This window comes from Lampris incognitus, chromosome 19 (assembly GCF_029633865.1).
Source record: "Lampris incognitus isolate fLamInc1 chromosome 19, fLamInc1.hap2, whole genome shotgun sequence".
Lineage (NCBI taxonomy): Eukaryota > Metazoa > Chordata > Actinopteri > Lampriformes > Lampridae > Lampris > Lampris incognitus.
The window spans coordinates 32,011,358-32,032,062 of NC_079229.1; the positions used below are offsets into that span (position 1 = coordinate 32,011,358).

General features: G+C 50.2%; 1 protein-coding gene across 1 annotated transcript in view; it reads right to left on the bottom strand.

Moving 5' to 3' along the window:
- The window catches only part of drosha (drosha ribonuclease III), a 135,308-nt gene that overhangs the window by 37,377 nt on the left and 77,226 nt on the right, over positions 1-20,705 (bottom strand). The window contains exons 25-26 of the mRNA XM_056299242.1: positions 5,431-5,475; positions 1,032-1,189 (exon numbers count right to left, since the gene is read on the bottom strand). Coding sequence (XP_056155217.1) covers positions 1,032-1,189; positions 5,431-5,475 — 203 coding nt within the window. The remainder of the gene's footprint in view (positions 1-1,031; positions 1,190-5,430; positions 5,476-20,705) is intronic.

Here is a 20,705-nt window from a genome sequence, read left to right on the forward strand (position 1 = left end):
CGACAAACCGGTTCATATAATAGAAACTCAATTTCCCAGAGGGGGCAGGGGTGGTGCCCTCGCCGGCAGACACAGAACACAGGCGAGGGGGTGGGTGGGTGGGTGGTGTGTGTGTGTGTGTGTGTGTGTGGGGGGGGGGGTTGTAGTGTGTCCCTCTGGGCTGTGAATGCCCTTGAGGCATGAAACCGAAAATGAGTTGAGGAGCCCATCTTTCACCAAGACCACCTGAACATCCGACACAACATCCCATCTCAGAAATACAGGGAGTGAATATACAGACAGACAGACAGACAGACAGACAGAGAGATGGGGGTGTCCGGGTAGCACGGCGGTCTATTCTGTTGCAACCAACACGGGGATCGCCGGTTTGAATCCCTGTTACCTCCGGCCTGGTCGGGCGTCCCTACAGACACAATTGGCCATGTCTGCGGGTGGGAAGCCGGCTGTGGGTATGTGTCCTGGTCACTGCACTAGCGCCTCCTCTGATCGGTCGGGGCGTCTGTTCAGGCAGGACGGGGTACTGGGGGGGGGGGGATAGCATGATCCTCCCACATGCTCCGTCCCCCGGGTGAAACTCCTCAGTGTCAGGTGAAAAGAAGCGGCCGGTGACTCCACATGTATCGGAGGAGGCATGTGGTAGTCTGCAGAACTCCCCGGGTCGGCAGAGGGGGTGGAGCAGCGACCAGGACAGCTCGGAAGAGTGGGGTAATTGGCCGGATACAATTGGGGAGAAAAGGGGGAGGGGCAGAGAGATGGACAGATAAGACAACAGGCAGGCAGATAAACAAAGATACAGACAGACAAACAGACGGAGAAAGGCAGATAAATGATAGACAGAAGGGCAACCAGACAGACAGATAGACAGACAGACATGTAGACAAATGGGCACAGGGGGTAGTCAAACAGACAGACAGATGCCAAAAAGGCAGAGAGACAGAAAAACTCCCTTTGCTGCATCTCAGACTGCATCGCACATCACAATGCATCACGCTTCATCACCTCTCACACACACACACACCAGCTGTACTCACAGGGTGAGGTGGTTGAAGCCGACGGTCCTCAGGGTGAAGGCTCGGGCCAGAAGACGCACGTGTGTGAACACAACTCCGATGGCGTCCTCGAAGTCCGTCAACTTCTGCAACACCGGCGAGGTCTCGATGAGCTGCCTGTCGGTCTGAGACTCCTGGACCTGGACCGATAGAAAAACACATCAGCTCTTCACACCGTTACGTACGCGGGGAGAGGACCGCCCTACTTCACAGTTAAGACACTCGCGCCTGGTACAACCACAGTCGGCTACCGCCGGCCCCCGAACGGCTCCAGTGGAGCAGGCGGCGATTCAGGGGTCTTGCTCAACGGTTCTCTGTCAGCAGTTGTTGAGGGAGGGGAGACGGATAGCAATTCAATTCACGTGCCCTAATTTGCCAGCCGGTGCGAGGATTTGGAGGTTAAAGGCGCGGTTTCAAGCTCTGCAACGGGCACCGCGTCTGCATTACGAGCCGACCCGAGCAGCTGGAGCGCCCTTGAGCAAAACGCTGAAGCTCCGTATGCTCACCTAGTCTACACGGCTCTCAACAACAGCGTCACCTGAACGCCGTGAAGGAAGCGAACCGCCACGTGCTTCGCTTGAGGGCCTGCTTAAGGTGTACATTTTCACTCCGCCTCGGAGCGAACTCAGCCAAGGTGCAGCAGATGGACTCTTCTACTCAGTCGACTATACGGCAGAACATCTGGCCCCCCCCGCCGCCTCACCGTCGGAATCGGGTGATTCAAACGGTGCATTGACACCGTTGTAGCATGCCAAGCTCTACGCTGCTCAGGATCCAGATTAGCTGAGCTACAGCCAAGCTACCCTTGGCTGTAGTAACTTAACGCCAAGGGCGTCCGGGTAGTGTGGCGGTCTATTCTGTTGCCTACCAACACGGGGATCGCCGGTTCGAATCCCCGTGTTACCTCCGGCTTGTAATCTGGGTTAGGGTTAGGGAGGGTTAGCTGTAAAATCACCTGTAAAAACCACCACCTTATTACTAGGAAATTACAAGGTTATTTCAATCTTATTTCTAAGCAATTACGTGATAATTACCTTATTACTAGGAAATTACTAGGTAATTTCTGACCCCCCTAAAATAAAGTGTTACAAAAAGAAGTTTACGAGTCTTTGTGTGTATTTTTCTGAACTTGTAAACCCTTTTCAGCCCACCATGCCTTAAGTAAGATGCCACTTTATCTGTTGTGTCCAAGTGTACAGGAATAAACTGTTCCAATTTATTAAACGGCGTGATAAACAGTTCAGTGTATTAAATACAATTGAGTTTACGTGCTTTGTAGGCAGGATCCGACAGCAATAATCCTTACTACAAAAATAACAGATCCAAGCGAGTTGCCCTTACTGGACATTAAAAAGTTGCGTTTCACCTCCTCGCCATACTCCCAGGACGGCGTTTGTCCCGGTTTAAAGAATAACGTTTAAAGCGCTCACAGGAAATAAAAAGCGGCGCTGTAGCTTTTGTCCACCTTACCCTTTTACTTGACGGCGAAAGTAGCTCGCCGCTTAGAAAAGCTACGTGATCGTGTCACACCACTGGAAAACAGCTACTCGGCGGCGTTGACTGACACGTCTTGACGCCGGGAGTCGTTGCCTCGCTCGCGCCGACAACCCGCCGCAACGGCCCGAACGTGAGGTCACGGCTGTGAATTACGCCTTCAAAGATTAGCGTGAGGGCTTGGTGGGTTTCGAGGTGCTGAGGTTCAGTACATCCGTGTGTCTGGGGTCCGGGAGATGACTATGCTCATTAGGTTAAGAGTGTGAGATTTGGAGAAAAAAGTGTGCATGTGTTTGCTGAATCAAGACATATCCTTATGGGTACATTAATTAGGCGGCTTGAGACATCTAATTGGTCTCTGCATGCTGCAGCTATATGCTTGACCTAGACATCTCTCCTGGAGAAAAACAGAAATATGTAAGAGACGTAATTTACAGCGGACGTCCAAGGGGAAACAAGCGTCCGCTCAGCTGACCGGGTTAGCGGGACTCCTTTAGCCGCGTATTCCTAAATTTCCGTTGAAAGAAAAAAAAAAATGGGAAAACTACTCTGTGGACTCCCCACAGCAAGACGCCTGGCTTCACTGTCTTGCCATGTCTGTGTTTGTCTGTATTTCCCTGCCCAAGTGACAAGTAAACAGCCTCGCCGAGTCTCCCGCGTCAAACCGATCTAGTGCGAAGAGCACAGCTGTATTTTTAAACTCGCTGCTTTTGGTAACGCCACGGTCCCGTCTTCTAACATGTCCTAAGAAAACTATTCGTTTCTGACTCTCCTCCCCCCCCACTCTCCTCTTTCTTAATTAAGGAAAGGCGTTTAAATGTCACGCATCACCGCTAACGACATGTGACGAGTTCGGCGCTCCCAGGCACCAGCTACCCTTCGGGGGAAATGGCCGGCAGCGAGGCTTCAAACGCCGCGGAGAGCGGGAGGACTCCCGAAGAAGAAACCCTTTTGAAACGGCTTCAAAGCGTCGCTTTAAGCCCGGCCTGGACAGAGAGCCGAATCAGAGCCCAGGTCTTTGAGGGCCAGGAGCCCAACACTCGTGTGTCTCCAACTCCTGCACCCCCCCCCCCCCCCCCCCCCGTCGAACCAACAGTGGAATTCTGAGTTAGACAGGAGCTAAATGACACACGGTAAATGATTCTGAAGAGCCGGAGGGAGGGGCGGGGAGGGTACGTGGTGGTGGCGGTGGTGGTGGTGGGGGGTGGGGTGATGATTCAGTGGTGCAAAGCGAGTGAACACGAAAGACCGAGGGATGTGTATGTCAAATCAGGAAGCGTTTCGCTGCACTCCACGTGGCCCGGAGCGTCAGCGGCGGTGCGTGTATTAATGTATGCACGCACGCCGAAGACGGGCGTGCGCATAATTACCCCCGCCGCCATCACCGTCCGCCCGAGCTTCATTACAGCAGCTCGGCTTTCACCTTGTTGTCGTCATTCTCTGCCTCAAGCAGCATATATATAAAAAAAGAAAAAAAAGAAAAAGAAAAAGGAAAATGTTGTAATCCTTGAAGCAGTGCTCTTGGGCATGACACTACATCAAACCTGCGATGCTAGGGACCGTCACCAATTAATGTGAGTGTAAAGCCCTCTGCGACTATAACCGTGATCTAGGGCTGTACAAATAAACTTGATTTGATGGCGGAAACCAAAGAAGAAAATATTTATGCAGGTAGCAAAGCTCGCAGGTGACATCATCTCACCTGACAGGTCACACTGCTGTCAAACTACTAAGGGGGTTTGCAGAATTTATTCGACTGCCCCCCCACGGTAGAGGCAATAAAGCCGCCGCTGCAGTCCGGCTAACGACTCCTCAACTCAGCAGATTGCGGAGGTTCTTCCTACGCCACGGAGGAGTTTGCCGGGGGGGGGGGGGGGCTCATCCTACGGCTCCGCCCTGAGCTGCGGTGGCTGCTCCTGCCGTAACATCTCGGCAGGATGAGAGGCAAACCTCGGGTAACAACGGGTTTAATTTGAGAGCCGACACTTGGCTCCCGACGAACAGAGGCAGCCGGGCTCCTCTGCCGTTCCGCGGCATTTGGGGATCAAAATAACCAAAAAAAAAAAAAAAAAAGGTTTAGAGTTTGATGCATACCCCGGCAGTAAACAAGCATGTGTACGCACACAAACACACACACAAAGAAACAACAAAAAAAAGTTATTTTCAGATCAGGCATGGATATGCAAAAATGTTCAGAGAGACGGGCCATCTGAACACTGGCGCGCCCGCGAAGGGGACGGGGAGAATAACGCGCCTTAAGACAAGTGTCGCGGCGCACACAAAAGAGACACATTCTCCTCACAGAACCACATCACAGGGAAGGGATGGCTGGCGGTCCCTGGAGGGCCCCATGTGATCCGGGACTGTAATCCTGTTACGGCATCTTTGATCTCTTCCTCCAAATCCTAATTTCAAACAAACACTGCTGACACGTTCGGCGTTTCTGGGCAGATCATGCAAAGCGAAAGAAGCGACAGAGCGCGGCGACAGAGAGAGGGGGGGGGGGGGTGAGGAGGAGAGCAGTATGGGAGAGAGCAGAGAGGACTGACAGACGAGAGTGAGAGAGAGAGTGAGTGAATGAAAGACAGGATTAGGGTCTCTAAAAGCGTTGGTGAGCAGGCAGACACTTGCAGAACAATGGCGAGAAGCGATGGGTTGCTGAGGGCCTGCAGACACAACTATACATAGAGCGCACACAAACCCAGGGACACACACTCTAAGCTTCCTTCACTGTCAGCAGCACAACAGGAGGAGAAAAAAAAAACACTCGGGAGGAAGATGGACGAATTAATTTGTGTGTGCGTGTGTGTGTGTGTGTGTGTGGGGTGTGATTTAAATGAGCTGTACCTTGGGAAAATAAATCACAATAAAACATATCTCAACCAACCTGCAGGGGGTGCAGAGGATAGTTGAGCCAGACCTCCCGCAGGCCCTGTGAGGAGAGAGAGAGAGAGAGAGAGAGAGAGATCGGGGTTGTTAGAAAGATGAGGATTCTCAGTCGAAGTGCTCTGAGGTTCCATCACTGGTACCACGGGGTGGCTGCAGAGCAACAGGAAATGAGTCGGCGTCTCGTTTCACGACACAGATGACCAACTTTTCGTCGACCACAGGCCAGCCGCCTGAGGTGGGTGGGCGGGGCCTACTTTGGCTTTTTCCCGCCTGCGGAGAGAAATGTGTGGCAGATCGTCCATCCCTGGTTTCTAACAGGGGCCTGTCTCCACGACGCAACGCAGTGCTGGGACAACAAGGGTGACGATGGCCGACAGACAGACAGACAGACAGACAGACAGACAGACAGACAGACAGACAGACAGACAGACAGACAGACAGACAGAGGTGTAGGCAGCTAGAGAGAGACGGAGAGAGAGAATGGCACAGAGCAAGTCAGCTAGACAGACAGACAAGTAGGCAGACAGACAGACAGACAGAGGTAGAGGCAGCTAGAGAGAGATGGAGAGAGAGAATGGCACAGAGCAAGTCAGCTAGACAGACAGACAAGTAGGCAGACAGACAGACAGACAGAGGTGTAGGCAGCTAGAGAGAGATGGAGAGAGAGAATGGCACAGAGCAAGTCAGCTAGACAGACAGACAAGTAGACAGACAGACAGACAGACAGACAGACAGACAGACAGACAGACAGAGGTGTAGGCAGCTAGAGAGAGATGGAGAGAGAGAATGGCACAGAGCAAGTCAGCTAGACAGACGGACAGACAGACAGACAGAGGTGTAGGCAACTAGAGAGAGACGGAGAGAGAGAATGGCACCGAGCAAGTCAGCTAGACAGACAGACAAGTAGGCAGACAGACAGACAGACAGACAGAGGTAGAGGCAGCTAGAGAGAGATGGAGAGAGAGAATGGCACAGAGCAAGTCAGCTAGACAGACAGACAAGTAGACAGACAGACAGACAGAGGTAGAGGCAGCTAGAGAGAGATGGAGTGAGAGAATGGCACAGAGCAAGTCAGCTAGACAGACAGACAGACAGACAGACAGACAGACAGACAGAGGTGTAGGCAGCTAGAGAGAGATGGAGAGAGAGAATGGCACAGAGCAAGTCAGCTAGACAGACAGACAGACAGACAGACAGACAGAGGTGTAGGCAGCTAGAGAGAGACGGAGAGAGAGAATGGCACAGAGTAAGTCAGCTAGACAGACAGACAGACAGACAGACAGACAGAGGTGTAGGCAACTAGAGAGAGACGGAGAGAGAGAATGGCACAGAGTAAGTCAGCTAGACAGACAGACAGACAGACAGACAGACAGGTAGGCAGACAGACAGACATAAGTGTAGGCAACTAGAGAGAGACGGAGGGAGAGAATGGCACAGAGCAAGTCAGCTAGACAGACAGACAGACAGACAGACAAAGGGATGGAGATGGAACGAGAAAGGTGGGCAAACAAACCAAAGGCACGGGCAGACAGAGAAGAGGAGGACAGAGCTAGAGAGAGACAGGCAAAGAGACACAGAAAAAAAAAGCCGACAAACAGAAAGAAAATGACAGAAATAACGAGAGAGAGAGAGAGAGAGAGAGAGAGAGAGAGAGAGAGAGAGAGAGAGAGAGAGAGAGAGAAAAGGAGTCAGGTATAGTACATAGAAAAGAAGGAGCTAGAAAAGAAACCAACAATAAGAGAGGGGGAAAGAGAGTGGGTCAGGCGGAGAAAGCATGAGACAGAAAACGTGTGTGTGTGTGTGTGGGGGGGGGGGGCTGACCAGTGGGTTGTTGCCAGGGACAACAGCGACCACAGGCGGTTTGGGGCCTGGGGTGTAGTGTTGTGTTATGAGTGACTCATACTGGTGATAAAGATGTGCTGAGAGACAGAGTGTGTGTGTGTGTTTCCGGGGGGGGGGGGTAACTCATGTACAGCATCACTCGGGTGTTTAAGGGGTTGAAGGAAGCAAACCTTTAAACCTGGGGCGGTATCCGCCAGGGGGGTGGTGGTGGTGGTGGTGGTGGTGGGGGTACGCGCGCGATGGGCCGACACCGAACGGGCCAGGCCCTCTCTCCTCGTCTCACCTCCTCAGCCCGCCGCCTCGAGCAGCCAATGAAAAATTCATGAGAGTGGTCAATATGTTTGAGGAAACGCTTCCTCCTGGCCCGGCGCCTCCGAGCCCCAGACTGGGAGGGATGGAGGAACGCTAAGTACATATAGCACGTAGTATCGAGGCTGCCAGCCAACACCACACGGCGCCCGCAGCATCGGCGTTGCTAGGGGGCAAGTCAGCCGGCCGCGTTAACGGATCGCCTGCTCCAAATGAACGACTTCTACAGCCGCGCAGAGGCCCGCCCGGCCAGGACTCGTCTGACGGGTAGACGCCTGCCGGCTTAAGTGCATGCAAGAGGAGGCAGAAAGTGCGAGCGAGCGAGGGTGTGGGCAAAAGCGAGAGAGTGCATGAGAGAGAGAGAGAGAGAGAGAGAGAGAGAGAGAGAGAGAGAGAGAGAGAGAGAGAGAGAGAGAGAGAGAGCGAGTATAAGTGTGTGTCCGTGTTTGAAAGTGAGCGCGAGGAGGGGGGAGAGAGCGAGAAAGAGAGAGAAATCGAACGAGAGAGCAGTCGGCGACACATTAGATGATTTAATGGTCGATTATAAACCCGATTTGGCCGTGACGACTGATTTTCAAGATGGTGGAGAGTCTGCGCCGGTCTGAGCAAAACAGGCCAGGCGGGCCCTGGGCGGGCGGCACACGCCATCCTGAAGTGTCCGGGCTTTATGATTGAAATCACTCGCTCGAGCCGTCGACCAAAGAGGACCATCGAGATATCAAAACATGTTTTGAATTTTCTTTTTTGGACCCCCCCCCCTTTTTTTTTCCCCTCCCCAGTTGCGCTTAGCCAATGACCCCACTCTTCTGAACCGTCCCGGTCTCTGCTCCGCCCCCTCTGCCGATCCGGGGAGGGCTGCAGGCTACCACACGCCTCCTCCGATACATGTGGAGTCGCCAGCCGCTTCCTTTCACCTGACAGTGAGGAGTTTCACCAGGGGGGCGTAGCGCGTGGGAGGATCACGCTATTCCCCCTGAACAGGCGCCCCGACCGACCAGAGGAGGCGCTAGTGCAGCGACCAGGACACACACCCACATCTGGCTTCCCACCCGCAGACACGGCCAATTGTGCCTGTAGGGACGCCCGACCAAGCCGGAGGTAACACGGGGATTCGAACCGCCGGTGCTCGCGTTGGTAGGCAACAGAAATCTGCACAAGTCTGAGCTCATGTGTGCGCCACTGTGACTGCAGCCGTCGCCAGTTTAACGTGTCATGCGGAGTCTCTCCCAGACTCCGAAGGTCCTCCGGCGTGCTTCCCGGCGGGCTCTGGCGGCGTTTGCACACATGCACGACATGCTGGCGAAGCTCGCCGAACCGACCCGACCCGAGCCGAACTGAACAGAGCTGCGAGAGTGACGGCGAGAGGGGAGGAGAAAGAAACAGATGAGCAGAAGTAAAGCGAGAGGGGAACACGCTACAGACGAGCGGCGGCGCCGGATGGAGGCTTCTGATTAAAATCTGAATGAGGGGCACGCACGTCCCGCCCACATGCTGTAAACAGACCAGGGACGGCTAATGTTTCAATTACTGCCGTTACAAGACAAGGCAGACAACAGGTTTACTCGATTAAGCCAACGCCGAGCGGGGATTTAAGAATAACAACAAGTTGTCTTTTTTCTTTTTCTTTTTTTCAGCGCCTTGTCTCTTTCTTCATCTCTCTCGCTCTCTATTCTCTCAGCATGAGGAGGATATAATTACTGAGAGCGCAAATCGTCACGTGCAAAAGCTGAATCACAGCCGTTTGGAGGATGCAGCTCCTTAACTGCAAACGAGAAAAAAGAAAAATAAAGGAGGAAAGAAAAAAAGGAAAAGAGAAATAAAAGACAAAAGAAAAACCCCCTTTATGCAAACATGTTGCTTTGAATGGCACCGGCCTGCCTGTAACGAGAGCTGAAATGAAAAGCAAATCAAACAACCTGGGAGCTCTGTTTGGAGGCGGGCTTTCAATCAGCGCCGCTCAGACCCACCGGGATTTCACAACACAGACTCAGCCCTGCAGAAACACACACACACACACACACACACACGCAAACATGCACGCACATAAAACAAGCCGGCTGTAAATAGGCAACAGCATTATACTAAACCCCCCCCCCCCCACACACACACAGTCCTATCTATGATGGGGACATAATGGTCCTCCTCTCTGACAAAGTCCAAAGCTCCCTGACAAATTGGTCTCTGGCTTCAGGCTGCCAATCAATCCATCAAAGGTAGAAGTAGTGCGCCGAGGAGGAGGGATCGATGAGAGAGATAGCGTCGCTGATCAATAGCGCCGTTAAAAGAAGCCCCGGAGCCAGAAACGGAGGCTTCTGAACGGGTGAGGTCAAGGTGATCTTCCAAAATACAGGAGAAACTGCTCTGGGCGCTTTGGTGAAGCCTTTAGTGGGATTTACGGTGCAGCCGAAGAGCACTTCTTTACACAGCAAAGGCTGCAAGTGGGCGAGCAGCGCTTTTTTTGTGTTAGCGTGCGCGCGTGTGTACACATTTAACATTCACTCACTGAGCACACACTTATCAAAAGCAACTTACAAGAGTCAGCAATTAGCGGATAAATCGGAGTGTCGTCAACATGCATCACAGAGCACTAAAAGATAACCAAGATAGTCGAGACTGCGCATCAAGCCAAGTGTATCACGTGTCGGGGAAGTTTAGGTCATCGTGATGGAGTTACGGGAGAATCAACTAACAAAGTCGAATGATAATGCCACACATCAGCATGACAGACAGACATACAAAAGTGCACTTCACGTTACGTGCAGACAAGGAGTGCGGAAGGAGGGTAGAAAAGTAAACACCAGTAATACTGGTGTCTTTGTAAGTAAAGGGCAAAGGCACAATAGTAATAGCCAACACACAGATCACAGGGACTAACAGTACAAGTGTGAGATCACTTCAAATGATGACAGTGCAAAAAACAGCTGAATGCTGAAACATACAAGTGGTTGGGTGCAGAGACCACATGTGCCAATCCAGGCTTCTAACTGCTGTGCAAACAAAAGAGACTTTCTATCTTTTCGTTCTCTGGGCAGGGACTCTGTACCAACAGCCTTAAGGTAGGAGGTCAAACTCCCTCTGCAGGGGCTGGTCAGGGCAGTCCAACATGGCCTAGGCCTTCTTCAGGACCTGCCTATAGTAGAGAGGTCAGTGAGCTGCAGCTGAATCCCCAGCCTATTCTTATTGGCCAGATTCAGGTTCCCAAACCAGGCCACAATACACATGGGCAGAACTACTACTACTACTACTACTACTACTTTCGGCTGCCCCTGTTAGGGGTCGCCACAGCGGATCATCCATTTCCATCTCTTCCGGTCCTCTGCCTCTTCCTCTGTCACACCAGCCACCTGCATGTCCTCCCTCACCACATCCATAAACCTCCTCTTTGGCCTTCCTCTTTTCCTCTTGCCTAGCAGCTCCACATTCAGCATCCTTCTCCCAATATACCCAGCATCTCTCCTCCACACATGTCCAAACCATCCCAATCTTGCCTCTCTTGCTTTGTCTCCAAACCGTCCGACCTGAGCTGTCCCTCTAATATACTCGTTCCTAATCCTGTCCTTCTTCATCACTCCCAATGAAAAATAGGGACAGAACTGACTCAATGAAACTTCTATAGAACAGAGTCATCGTTGCAGTGCACATATTAAAAGAGTTAATTTTTCTCAAGAAGTACAAACGTTGTTGGACCTTCTTAGAAACTGCATCTACATTTGGTTGGAAAATCAACTTTTTGTCTAACACGGTACCCAAATTCTTGTAATTTTCCACCAGGTCAATTTCATTCCCTTCAATCTCTGTCAGTTTTGGGTTGGGTCCCGACGTCCTAAAGCCAATGACTATGGGGATCACCGGTTTGAGTCCCCATGTTGCCCCCAGCTTGGTCAGGCGTCCCGACAGACACAATTGGCCATGTCTGCGGGTGGGAAGCTGGATGTAGGTATGTGTTCTGGTCGCTGAACTAGTGCTTCCTCTGGCCAGTAGGGGTGCCAGTTCAGGGGGGAGGGGGAACTGGGGGGAATAGCATGATCCTCCCACGCGCTATGTCCCCCTGGCCAAACTCCTCACTGTCAGGTGAAAAGAAGCAGCTGGTGACTCCACATGCACCGGAGGAGGCATGTGGTAATCTGCAGCCCTCCCCGGATCGGCAGAGGGGGCGGAGCAGTGACCGGGATGGCTCGGAAGAGTGGGGTAATTGGCCAAGTACAACAGGTGAGAAAAAAGGAGGGAAAGAGCAACAGAAAAAGAAAAAGAAAAGAGAAAAAGTCAAAGATCATGTCCTTGGTTTTAAACACATTCAACTCAAGAAAAGACTCCTTATACCATGACACAAAGTCATCAACTACTGGCCCATGACCTAGTTCCTCTCTTTTCAGGAGGCTTTTACCTTACCAGCTGTATGTGAAAAGAATAAAGGAGGGGAGACATAGCACATCCTTGAGGTGAAACAGTGGATGAATGAGGCTTGTTTGAAAGGATACATTATCTCTCGCACATTGTGCCCTGAAAAAAAGTCTAAAATCCATTCAATGACATTAATATCAAGTTCGAAATAATCATACAAAAAAGTTTCTCTGCAAACAAATATGGCTGAATAGTATTAAAGGCAGAAGAAAAATGAACAAACACAAGCCTGGTGTGAGTCAATGGAAGTTCAAGGTGACGATACAGGTAGTTCAGCAGGGTCCGGGTGGCATCCTCTGTCGGCTCTATAAGCAAACTGTAGAGTGTCAAGTGAACTCTGGACCTGCTGTAGAACAGCCTGCTTTATAATCCTCTCAAAAACCTTCATAACTAAAGATGCAAGGGCCTCGGGCCTGAAGTCGTTTAGGATCTTTCGGTTTTTGCATTCGGCAATAGGGACAATGGTGGAACGATTCCACGTCGCTGGTTATCTTTTGTTGCTGAAGAGATTTCAAGAAAGTACAATGAAAAATACCGCTGAGCTGTTCTGCGCAAGTCCTAAGCACTCAGCCACAAATTTCATCAGGAGCCGAGCTCTTTCTCAATCAGATTTAAAAAAGCTCTACAACAGTGTCAATACCAATGGTATTTACTTGACTAGATTTAAGTCTGGGTCATCAACTCATCTGTTTGTTCTTTGAAATCATGTTTCCTGAACCTCAGATAGAACTCATTAAAACTGTCAGCAGTTGTATATTAGAGTTAAAGCCATCAGGACTGCCCCCCCCCCCCCCCGTGACACATCTGGTCATTAATTTCATGCCATTTTAGGCGGCTCTTGGGTTCTTACTTCAAAACTCCGCCTCAGTCTTATCCTTATATTTAATTTTTGCTTTCTTGATTTCAGTCTATACCTTTTTATTAGTTTCTCGCTCCTTTACTGCATTGCATTTTAAATGTAAGAAATTGAACTCTTAATTAAGTTTGACTGACTGATTGATGTGATTCACATTAGCTTGAGAATGTCAATATTCGGTAGAAGAACCTGGCTTAGAGACCATTTAAGGATTAAGGGGGGGGGGGTAGAGGAAGGCTTTGAGAACTTTTCTTGTGTGAAGTGAGTGAGTCAGTAGCAGTGATGGGGACTGGGAGTTTGTTTCTCCATCATGGGGCCAGGTGAGAGAAAGGTCTGGACCTACAGCTTGTCACTTAAGCAGAGGAGACATATAGTAGTCAACTGGACGTCAACTGAAGAGGGCAAGCAAGGGTGTACACATTAATATGGGTGTAGCGGTCTATTCTGTTACCTACCAACACAGGGATTGTCGGTTCGAATCCCCTGTGTTACCTCCGGCTTGGTTGGGCATCCCTACAGAGACAATTGGCCGTGTCTGCGGGTCAGAAGCCGGATTTGGATATGTGTCCTGGTCGCTGCACTAGCGCCTCCTCTGGTCAGTCGGGGAGACTGTTCAAGGGGGAGGGGGAACTGGGGGGAATAGCGTGATCCTTCCACGTGCTACGTCTCCCTGGTGAAACTCCTCGCTGTCAGGTGAAAAGACGCGGCTGGCGACCCCACGTGTCGGAGGAGGCATGTGGTAGTCTGTAGCCCTCCCCGGATCAGCGGAGGGGGTGGAGCAGCGACCGGGACGGCTCGGAAGAGTGGGGCAATTGGTCGGACACAGTTGGGGAGAAAATACAAAATAAAAAAATAAAAATAACATGGGTTAGCAGGTAAGTGTGGGTTAGTGCAGAATGAGAAAACAGTGACAAGTGCACTGCAGTAGTCCAACTGAGAAAGAACCCGAGCCTGGACCAGGAGCTGAATGGCACGTTCTAACAGGTACAATCCAGTTTTCCAGATGCTTTAGAAAGCAAAACCTTAGCAACAGGAGACGGCCATAAAGTAGTCGGAGAAGACAGGTATACATATATGTCTGTTCTCTAAGCCCTCGCTAATCCAAGGACGCATTGGAAAAGGGTAAACACAAACAAACACACACACACACACACACACACACACACACACACACACACTTCAAAAGAAAATGAATAGCAGCTCTGACAGTCACATGACAAACACGTCCATAGAAAACGGAGAGGAGAGGCTGAAGGCTGAGGGGACGGAAGTGGACACAAAGTGCTAGTGAAAATGAAAGCAGCCATGAGCGAAGCAGTGTAAGGGTAACAGGACAAACAAAACAAAAAAACCCAATAACAAATTTAACAAAATCAATATCAAGTACAACCTCTTTGTGTGAGACAAACAAAGGAGTGATCTGTACTTATGTAGGCGGGACTTTGTCAAAAACATTTTCCATCGTAACGAGACGGCTTTAGCCAGCTGTTTACCTGGGCGAGCACGGAAAGCCTCGCACGCTCCGCCACCAAGATAACGCCCTGAGTTGCTTCCGATTAACAAATACTGTTAAAACTCCAGCCGTCTGCACGGGTAAATTGTTGACTTATCAGCTGGATTCAAGAATACAAGTCAGTTACGGTGCCGTTGACAATGGAGAGATAGAACTAGAGAAAAAAGAAGAAAAAAATTAAGCCCTGGATTTGAAGGAGGATATTTGAAAGGGTTTAAGCTATCACTGTTAGAGGCATCCTAGGCAAGCTGCTTTAAAGCCCTGTGTTTAGCATTGTGGTACAACATCTAGAGGGGCGAGCGAGAGAGAGACAGAGAGAGAGACAGACAGAGAGACAGAGTGCGAGAGAGACACACACAGAGACAGAGAGAGGGAGAAAGAGAGGGAGGACAGAGGAGTATTTCTCAAGGTGCGAACGAGCAAGAGAGAGAGAGAGAGAGAGAGAGAGAGAGAGAGGGAGGACAGAGGAGTAATTCTCAAGGTGCTTCGAGGTTCCTAAAATATATTTAGCATGGTGTTGTAACGCCAAGATCGGTGAAAGAGAAGGGCGGAGGGGAAAGAGAGGGGGAGAGAGAGCAAGAGAGAGAGAGAGAGAGAGAGAGAGAGAGAGAGAGAGAGAGAGAGAGAGAGAGAGAGAGAGAGAGAGAGAGAGAGAGAGAGAGAAAGAAAGAAGATAAGTTACACAGAGGGAATTGTCAAAGTGTTCTCCTTCACATTCAGCATTCTGGTGTAGCACCCAAAGGAATGGAGAGAGACAAAGAGAGAGAGAGAGAGAGACAGAGAGAGACTGCTATGCCCTACTAACACAAGGCACCAAACTAAGCACCATGGTGACCATCACTGTTGTCACAGCAACCCTCGTCACATTTGGCGTGTGTGTGTGGTTAATAACAGCCAGTAGATTAGCCCATGGGCAGCCAGTGAGATCATCATTATAGTGATTGCTGCTTAAAAGAGGCTCTTCCCCCGGGACAACACAGTGGCAGCAGTACTCCCCTCCACAATATTGCACTGCCTCCCCAGGTTGCGAGCAATCGAGCGGCTCCGCCCAAACAAGACGTTTCCTGCCTCTCTGTCGATGCTTTAATAACCTCCACAGTAATGTCATTAGCAAATTAGATTCTACTGTATCCTCTGGGCCTGTGCGCTCAACAGAGCAAGAGGCTGTCCCCAACAAGAGCACCCTTGTTCGGGGACCGACGCCAGGCGGGGGTGACGTATGGAACAGAGGACGAGGGGGCGACACAAATAACAATCTCGCCCGACTTGACATGTCACACTATGACAGACTCAAGTCAAAAAACAAATGAATAAATAAATAATATATAAATAGAATTGTTTCATCTGAAGACGAATGATGAATGTTCTGCACAGAAACGCCATACAGGAGCTCTGTGTGTGTGTGTGTGTGTGTGTGTGTGTGTGTGTGTGTGTGTGTGTGTGTGTGTGTGTGTGTGTGTGTTAGAGGAGTGGAAATCTCTCGATTCTGAGATGAATCGTGATGCGGAGGTGGACGATTCTGCATCAAAGCAGTGACAGAACATAATCACGCAAAATTATAGCCTACTAACACTGATTGTTGATTTTCCTTTCAGATACAGTCGCAGTGCCGATCATAAACAATGCCGGCTAGCGATGCGGCGGCGTTGTACCCATGACCGCTTCTGGCGTGGGAAAATGGCTTCATGAATTCATGTGGGGTTTTTTTCAATCAATAAATTTACGACAATAAGGCAAACATTACAATTGAAAACTTTTCATCCTCTAGAATGAAAACAATGAGCTGACGCCATAATTCACCGAATTCACGTTTGCGGCGGCCTCACCCAGTACCTGTGTGGCAAGATGGCAGCGCGAACTTATGTTTGCGGCGGCCTCACCCAGTACCATCCAGTGTCTTTGTCCACATCTGCATCTAAGTTTGTGTTTCGTTTGATGGCTGGGAGAGCTGGTGCTGGATTGGCTGGGAGAGCTTGGTCTGCTGCATCCTGTGGGCCCAGGGACCTGCCTGGAGCCGTGCCCGGGGAGGAAACACTGAGGGCGGTCTGACAGGACGCAGAAGCGGGGCAGGCTAAGCTAACTGCTAGCCTATGCAGACCGGCAGTTCCGATAACACCGAGGGCGGTCTGGTGGCGGCCTCGCTTAGCGTTGACTGTGTTTTTGGTTTTGTCATGTGGAGTTTAGGGAGGTATGTCGAAGGTGTTTGGCTGGGACAGCTGGCGTTGGACCAGCTGGGGGAGCCCGGTGTGCTGCGTCCGGTGGGCCCAGAGACCACAGCCTTGGCTGGAGCGGCCTCCGATGAGGAAACATCGAGGGTGTTCCGACAGGACCTGGAAGCGGAGCAAGCTAAGTTAACTGCTAGCCCATGCAGACCGGCAGTTCCGACAGTCATCCTGGCGTTCACTCTCTTGGACACTGATTTTATATATATATATATATATATATATGTTGGATATATGTCTTTTTGTAGTTTTTTGAAGTTTGGATATATGTGTTCTTGTAGTTTGGATGTGTTTTTGTCTGTGCGTTGCACCGCTGTGGCACGGGGGGAAACTACATTTCATTTCCTTTCATTTCATGTGCACAGGTGCATGGAATGACAAGTAAATATTCCTGATTCTTGATGACCTGCTGGGCAGCGTCTGGGAAACCAAAGTCTTTGGGTTCGGTGAGTACAGTTGCAAAGCTGAAAGTTAAGACAGAAGGGCACCCACCAGGGGTGTAGCCCGCAGCTTAATTTGACTCAACATGGGAAACCTCACCCAGCCCGGACACGGAAAGGATCGACAGATTGACAGCTCTTTCTCGATTCTGTGGGTGGCGGTGCACGGCCATTCTTAGCTGGTGGAGCCATTTGTCTGGTTAATTCCGATAACGAACTCATAACGCTGCCTCGTGCGGTCGGCGTCCAACTTCTTAGAGGGACAAGTGGCATTCAGCCATGCGAGACTGAGCAATAACAGGTCTGTGATGCCCTTAGATGTCCGGGGCCGTACATGTGCCACACTGAGCGGATCAGCATGTGTCTACCCTCCGCCTCCCCCATCACAGACCGGGTTCAGCGGGTTACCTGCGCCTCTCGGTGGAGTTTGTGTATCTGCAAGGCTCAGCGTTTTCGGTTTTTCTTTTTCAAAGCCATCCAGCATGCCGAATTTCGCCATAAGAGGACACTGTTACATAACCTCACATGAACAGGAACAACTTTTGGATCCGTGGGAACATAAAATCCAGGTGAAAATCAGTTCAAACCGATCCGCTCCTTATAAAAAATCTGGGTATTTTTCAGTTAAAATCAGTAAAAACCGAAAACGCCGAGCCTTGGATGCTTGCTACGTTCAGGAAGTGCCCAGTTTTAGAGCTGCCATGTGAAAACCTTATTTTTATAGATTACAGCACACTTGTAATGCACTGCAGAAGGTCCCGTGTTTTGTTTTGCGAGGTTTATGTACTGAGGTGGGTCACACCGGTACCGGTATTGAAAAGATGCAGCTCTTTATATTACAAACTGTGTATAGTCCGGTTTTTGAAAGCACTTTCTAAATAAAAAGAGAGTTCAGATCTACTTCACTGCTTGCATTAATTGATGAAAAAGCAGCCGTGTGCAGCAACACAGAGACTTGAGCACACGATCAATTGAGATGCATCGAGATGCAACTGAATCGTTGGCAGGTGGATTGTAATAGAATTGAATTGTGAGGCCAGCGAAGATTCACATCACTACTGTGTGTGTGTGTGTGTGTGTGTGTGAAGAGCTTCCCACTGCAGGATGGAGAAAAATGTACAGACCTTCGGCTTGCCAGTGAAACTCATAACTTCGGTAATGTGCTGTGTAAAGACCCATTTCTATGTGTTAAGCCTGCAATACCTAAGGACTTGCAAACCATTGAAACTTTCTCCCTCTCTCTCCCTATATTTTCTGCGCTGCCTCCCCCTCCACCACCAACCCCGCCCCCACCACCACCTTTTAAACCTATCACACTACCCGGCTCACGTATGGCACTCTAGCCAACGTCCATCTGTTTCCCTTTAGCTTTTATGCGACACAGCGGCCATAGGGAGAAATCAGCAGTGTGTGTGTGTGTGCGTGCGTGTGCGTGTGTGTGTGTGTGTGTGTGTGTGTGGCTGTCAAAAGAATAACTGACTACTTCAATCTCTGGCTCGCATGTATGAAAACTTCCAAGCCGTAGCAGCAAATCACGCTTCACTGTCTTCCCTCTGAGAATCCCAGTCAAACCAAAAACAAGACCAGGTCCAAACCTAGTACGTGGCTGCACAGTGTGTGGTCAGTGTTCGAAACTGTGGCCAATTCATTACAGGGATCGTATGTGGTAGTGTCTATAATGTGAAATGTTCATCTGCAATTTTCTGTCGTGGTCCCAGTAATATTTGTTGTTAAGGTGTACTGAAGTAGCATATCACCTGACATGGTTGAGCTACGTTCAGGAACATTACTTTCCACGCATATCTCGGGAGTTTGATTTGAAAGAACTTAATTTAATTGTAATTATAACTATTATATCTGTTAACTCCCCCTCCGCTTTCATCCGTTTCTATATGTGGACGTCTCTCGTTTTTTTAAGACCCGCTGAGTACTGACAGGTGACTTCACAAGGATGAATTGTGCATCACTTGCAACCGCTCCGCCCCATGTGTCTCAAGGTCTCTCTCTCTCTCTCTCATCATCAGTGCTTCTTCATGGTTGGGTCACGGCGGCAGCAAGCTAAGTAGGGCACTCCAGACGACCCTCTCCCCAGCAACGCCCTCCAGCTCCTCTTGCGGGATCCTAAGGCGTTCCCAGGCCAGATTGGACATGTAGTCCCTCCAGTGAGTTCTGGGTCTACCCCGGGGTCTCCTCCCAGTTGGTCCTCCTGGACCAGTCTGCGGTGCCGAAAGTCCGCACGCTCCGGTCCCCGCCTTTGCCTGATGCCCAGCCTGCATTGCACCCTACCCCAATGCTCATCCCCATGGGTGATAGGCCCACGGGGTGTGTCTCAAGGTCAGATTCACAAAAGATATTGCACTAATGATGTTACAGCGCAAGCACGTCCATAAAGTTTTGCAGCTGAGTACAAGCTGTCCTTATTTTGCATCTGATGGCAATTATCCATGTGGCAAAGGATAATAAGTGGTGGCTTTGCATCAACAAAACAGTAGGCAGGCTCAACCTCATCCCTGATGTCACCAAGTATAGCAAGAATTGTCTGACCTGGCAACCTGCATCTGCGAATGATTTCAGGCTCAGTTATATCAAAAAGTGATATTGTCCTGTGAAACACCCGCTCACGAGCACACCCGGCATGACGATGCCTTTACCTGGCTACAATCCCTGCTGCCATGATCACTGGAAAGTCTGGGCATCGCTTACCACCAACTCTCTGAAGACGCTAATTTTCACTTTAGCTGCGTGTGGCTATTAGCGCTGGTGGTTGTGAATTGGTCGTTGGTCACCTGATTGGCTACATTCGTGTCAGACATGATCGATAATTCAGTCAGTCAGTCAGTCAGTCAGTCAGTCAGTCAGTGACATTCCAGCCCTGCCCCAAAAAAAAAAACCTCATTCACCTCCTATTGATTATTCATCTCCACCCACAGCTGCCGAGCGCCACCTCGCTCCAGACTCTCGAGTGTGATTTTACTTTACGATGCAGCAGAGCTGGCTTTGTAAATGTTCCAAATGCAGCAGTTTGAAAATGTGTTGTACTGACTGTGTGCAATTGCTCCGATTTCTTTATTGGCTGTGCTAGGAAGTATTTAACAAAGGGTAACGGTACAGGATATTGCACAGTTATGTACAATCACTTGCACATTTACAACCTTTTGGTGTGATTCATAAATTCAGCAGGTTTTAGTGTTTTCTATTCATATCAGTTAACTTATAAAAATAACTTTTGACTTATAATATATGGTTATTGTTATTAAAAAAAACTATGCCAAGGGCGTCCGGGTAGCAGAGCGGTCTATTCCGTTGCCTACCAACTGCTGGTTCGAATCCCCGTGTTACCCCCGGCTTGGTCAGGCGTCCCTACAGACACAATTGGCCGTGTTTGCGGCTGGGAAGCCGGATGTGGGCATGTGTCCTGATCACCGCACTAGCGCCTCCTCTGGTTGGCTGGGGTGCCGGTTCAGGGTGGAGGGGGAACTGGGGGGAATAGCACGATCCTCCCATGTGCTACGTCCCCCTGGTGAAACTCCTCACTGTCAGGTGAAAAGAAGCAGCTGGTGACTCCACATGTATCGGAGGAGGCATGTGGTAGTCTGCAGCCCTCCCCGGATCGGCAGAGGGGGCGGAGCAGACTGGGAAGGCTCGGAAGAGTGGGGTAATTGGCCAATTGCAATTGAGGAGAAAAAGGGG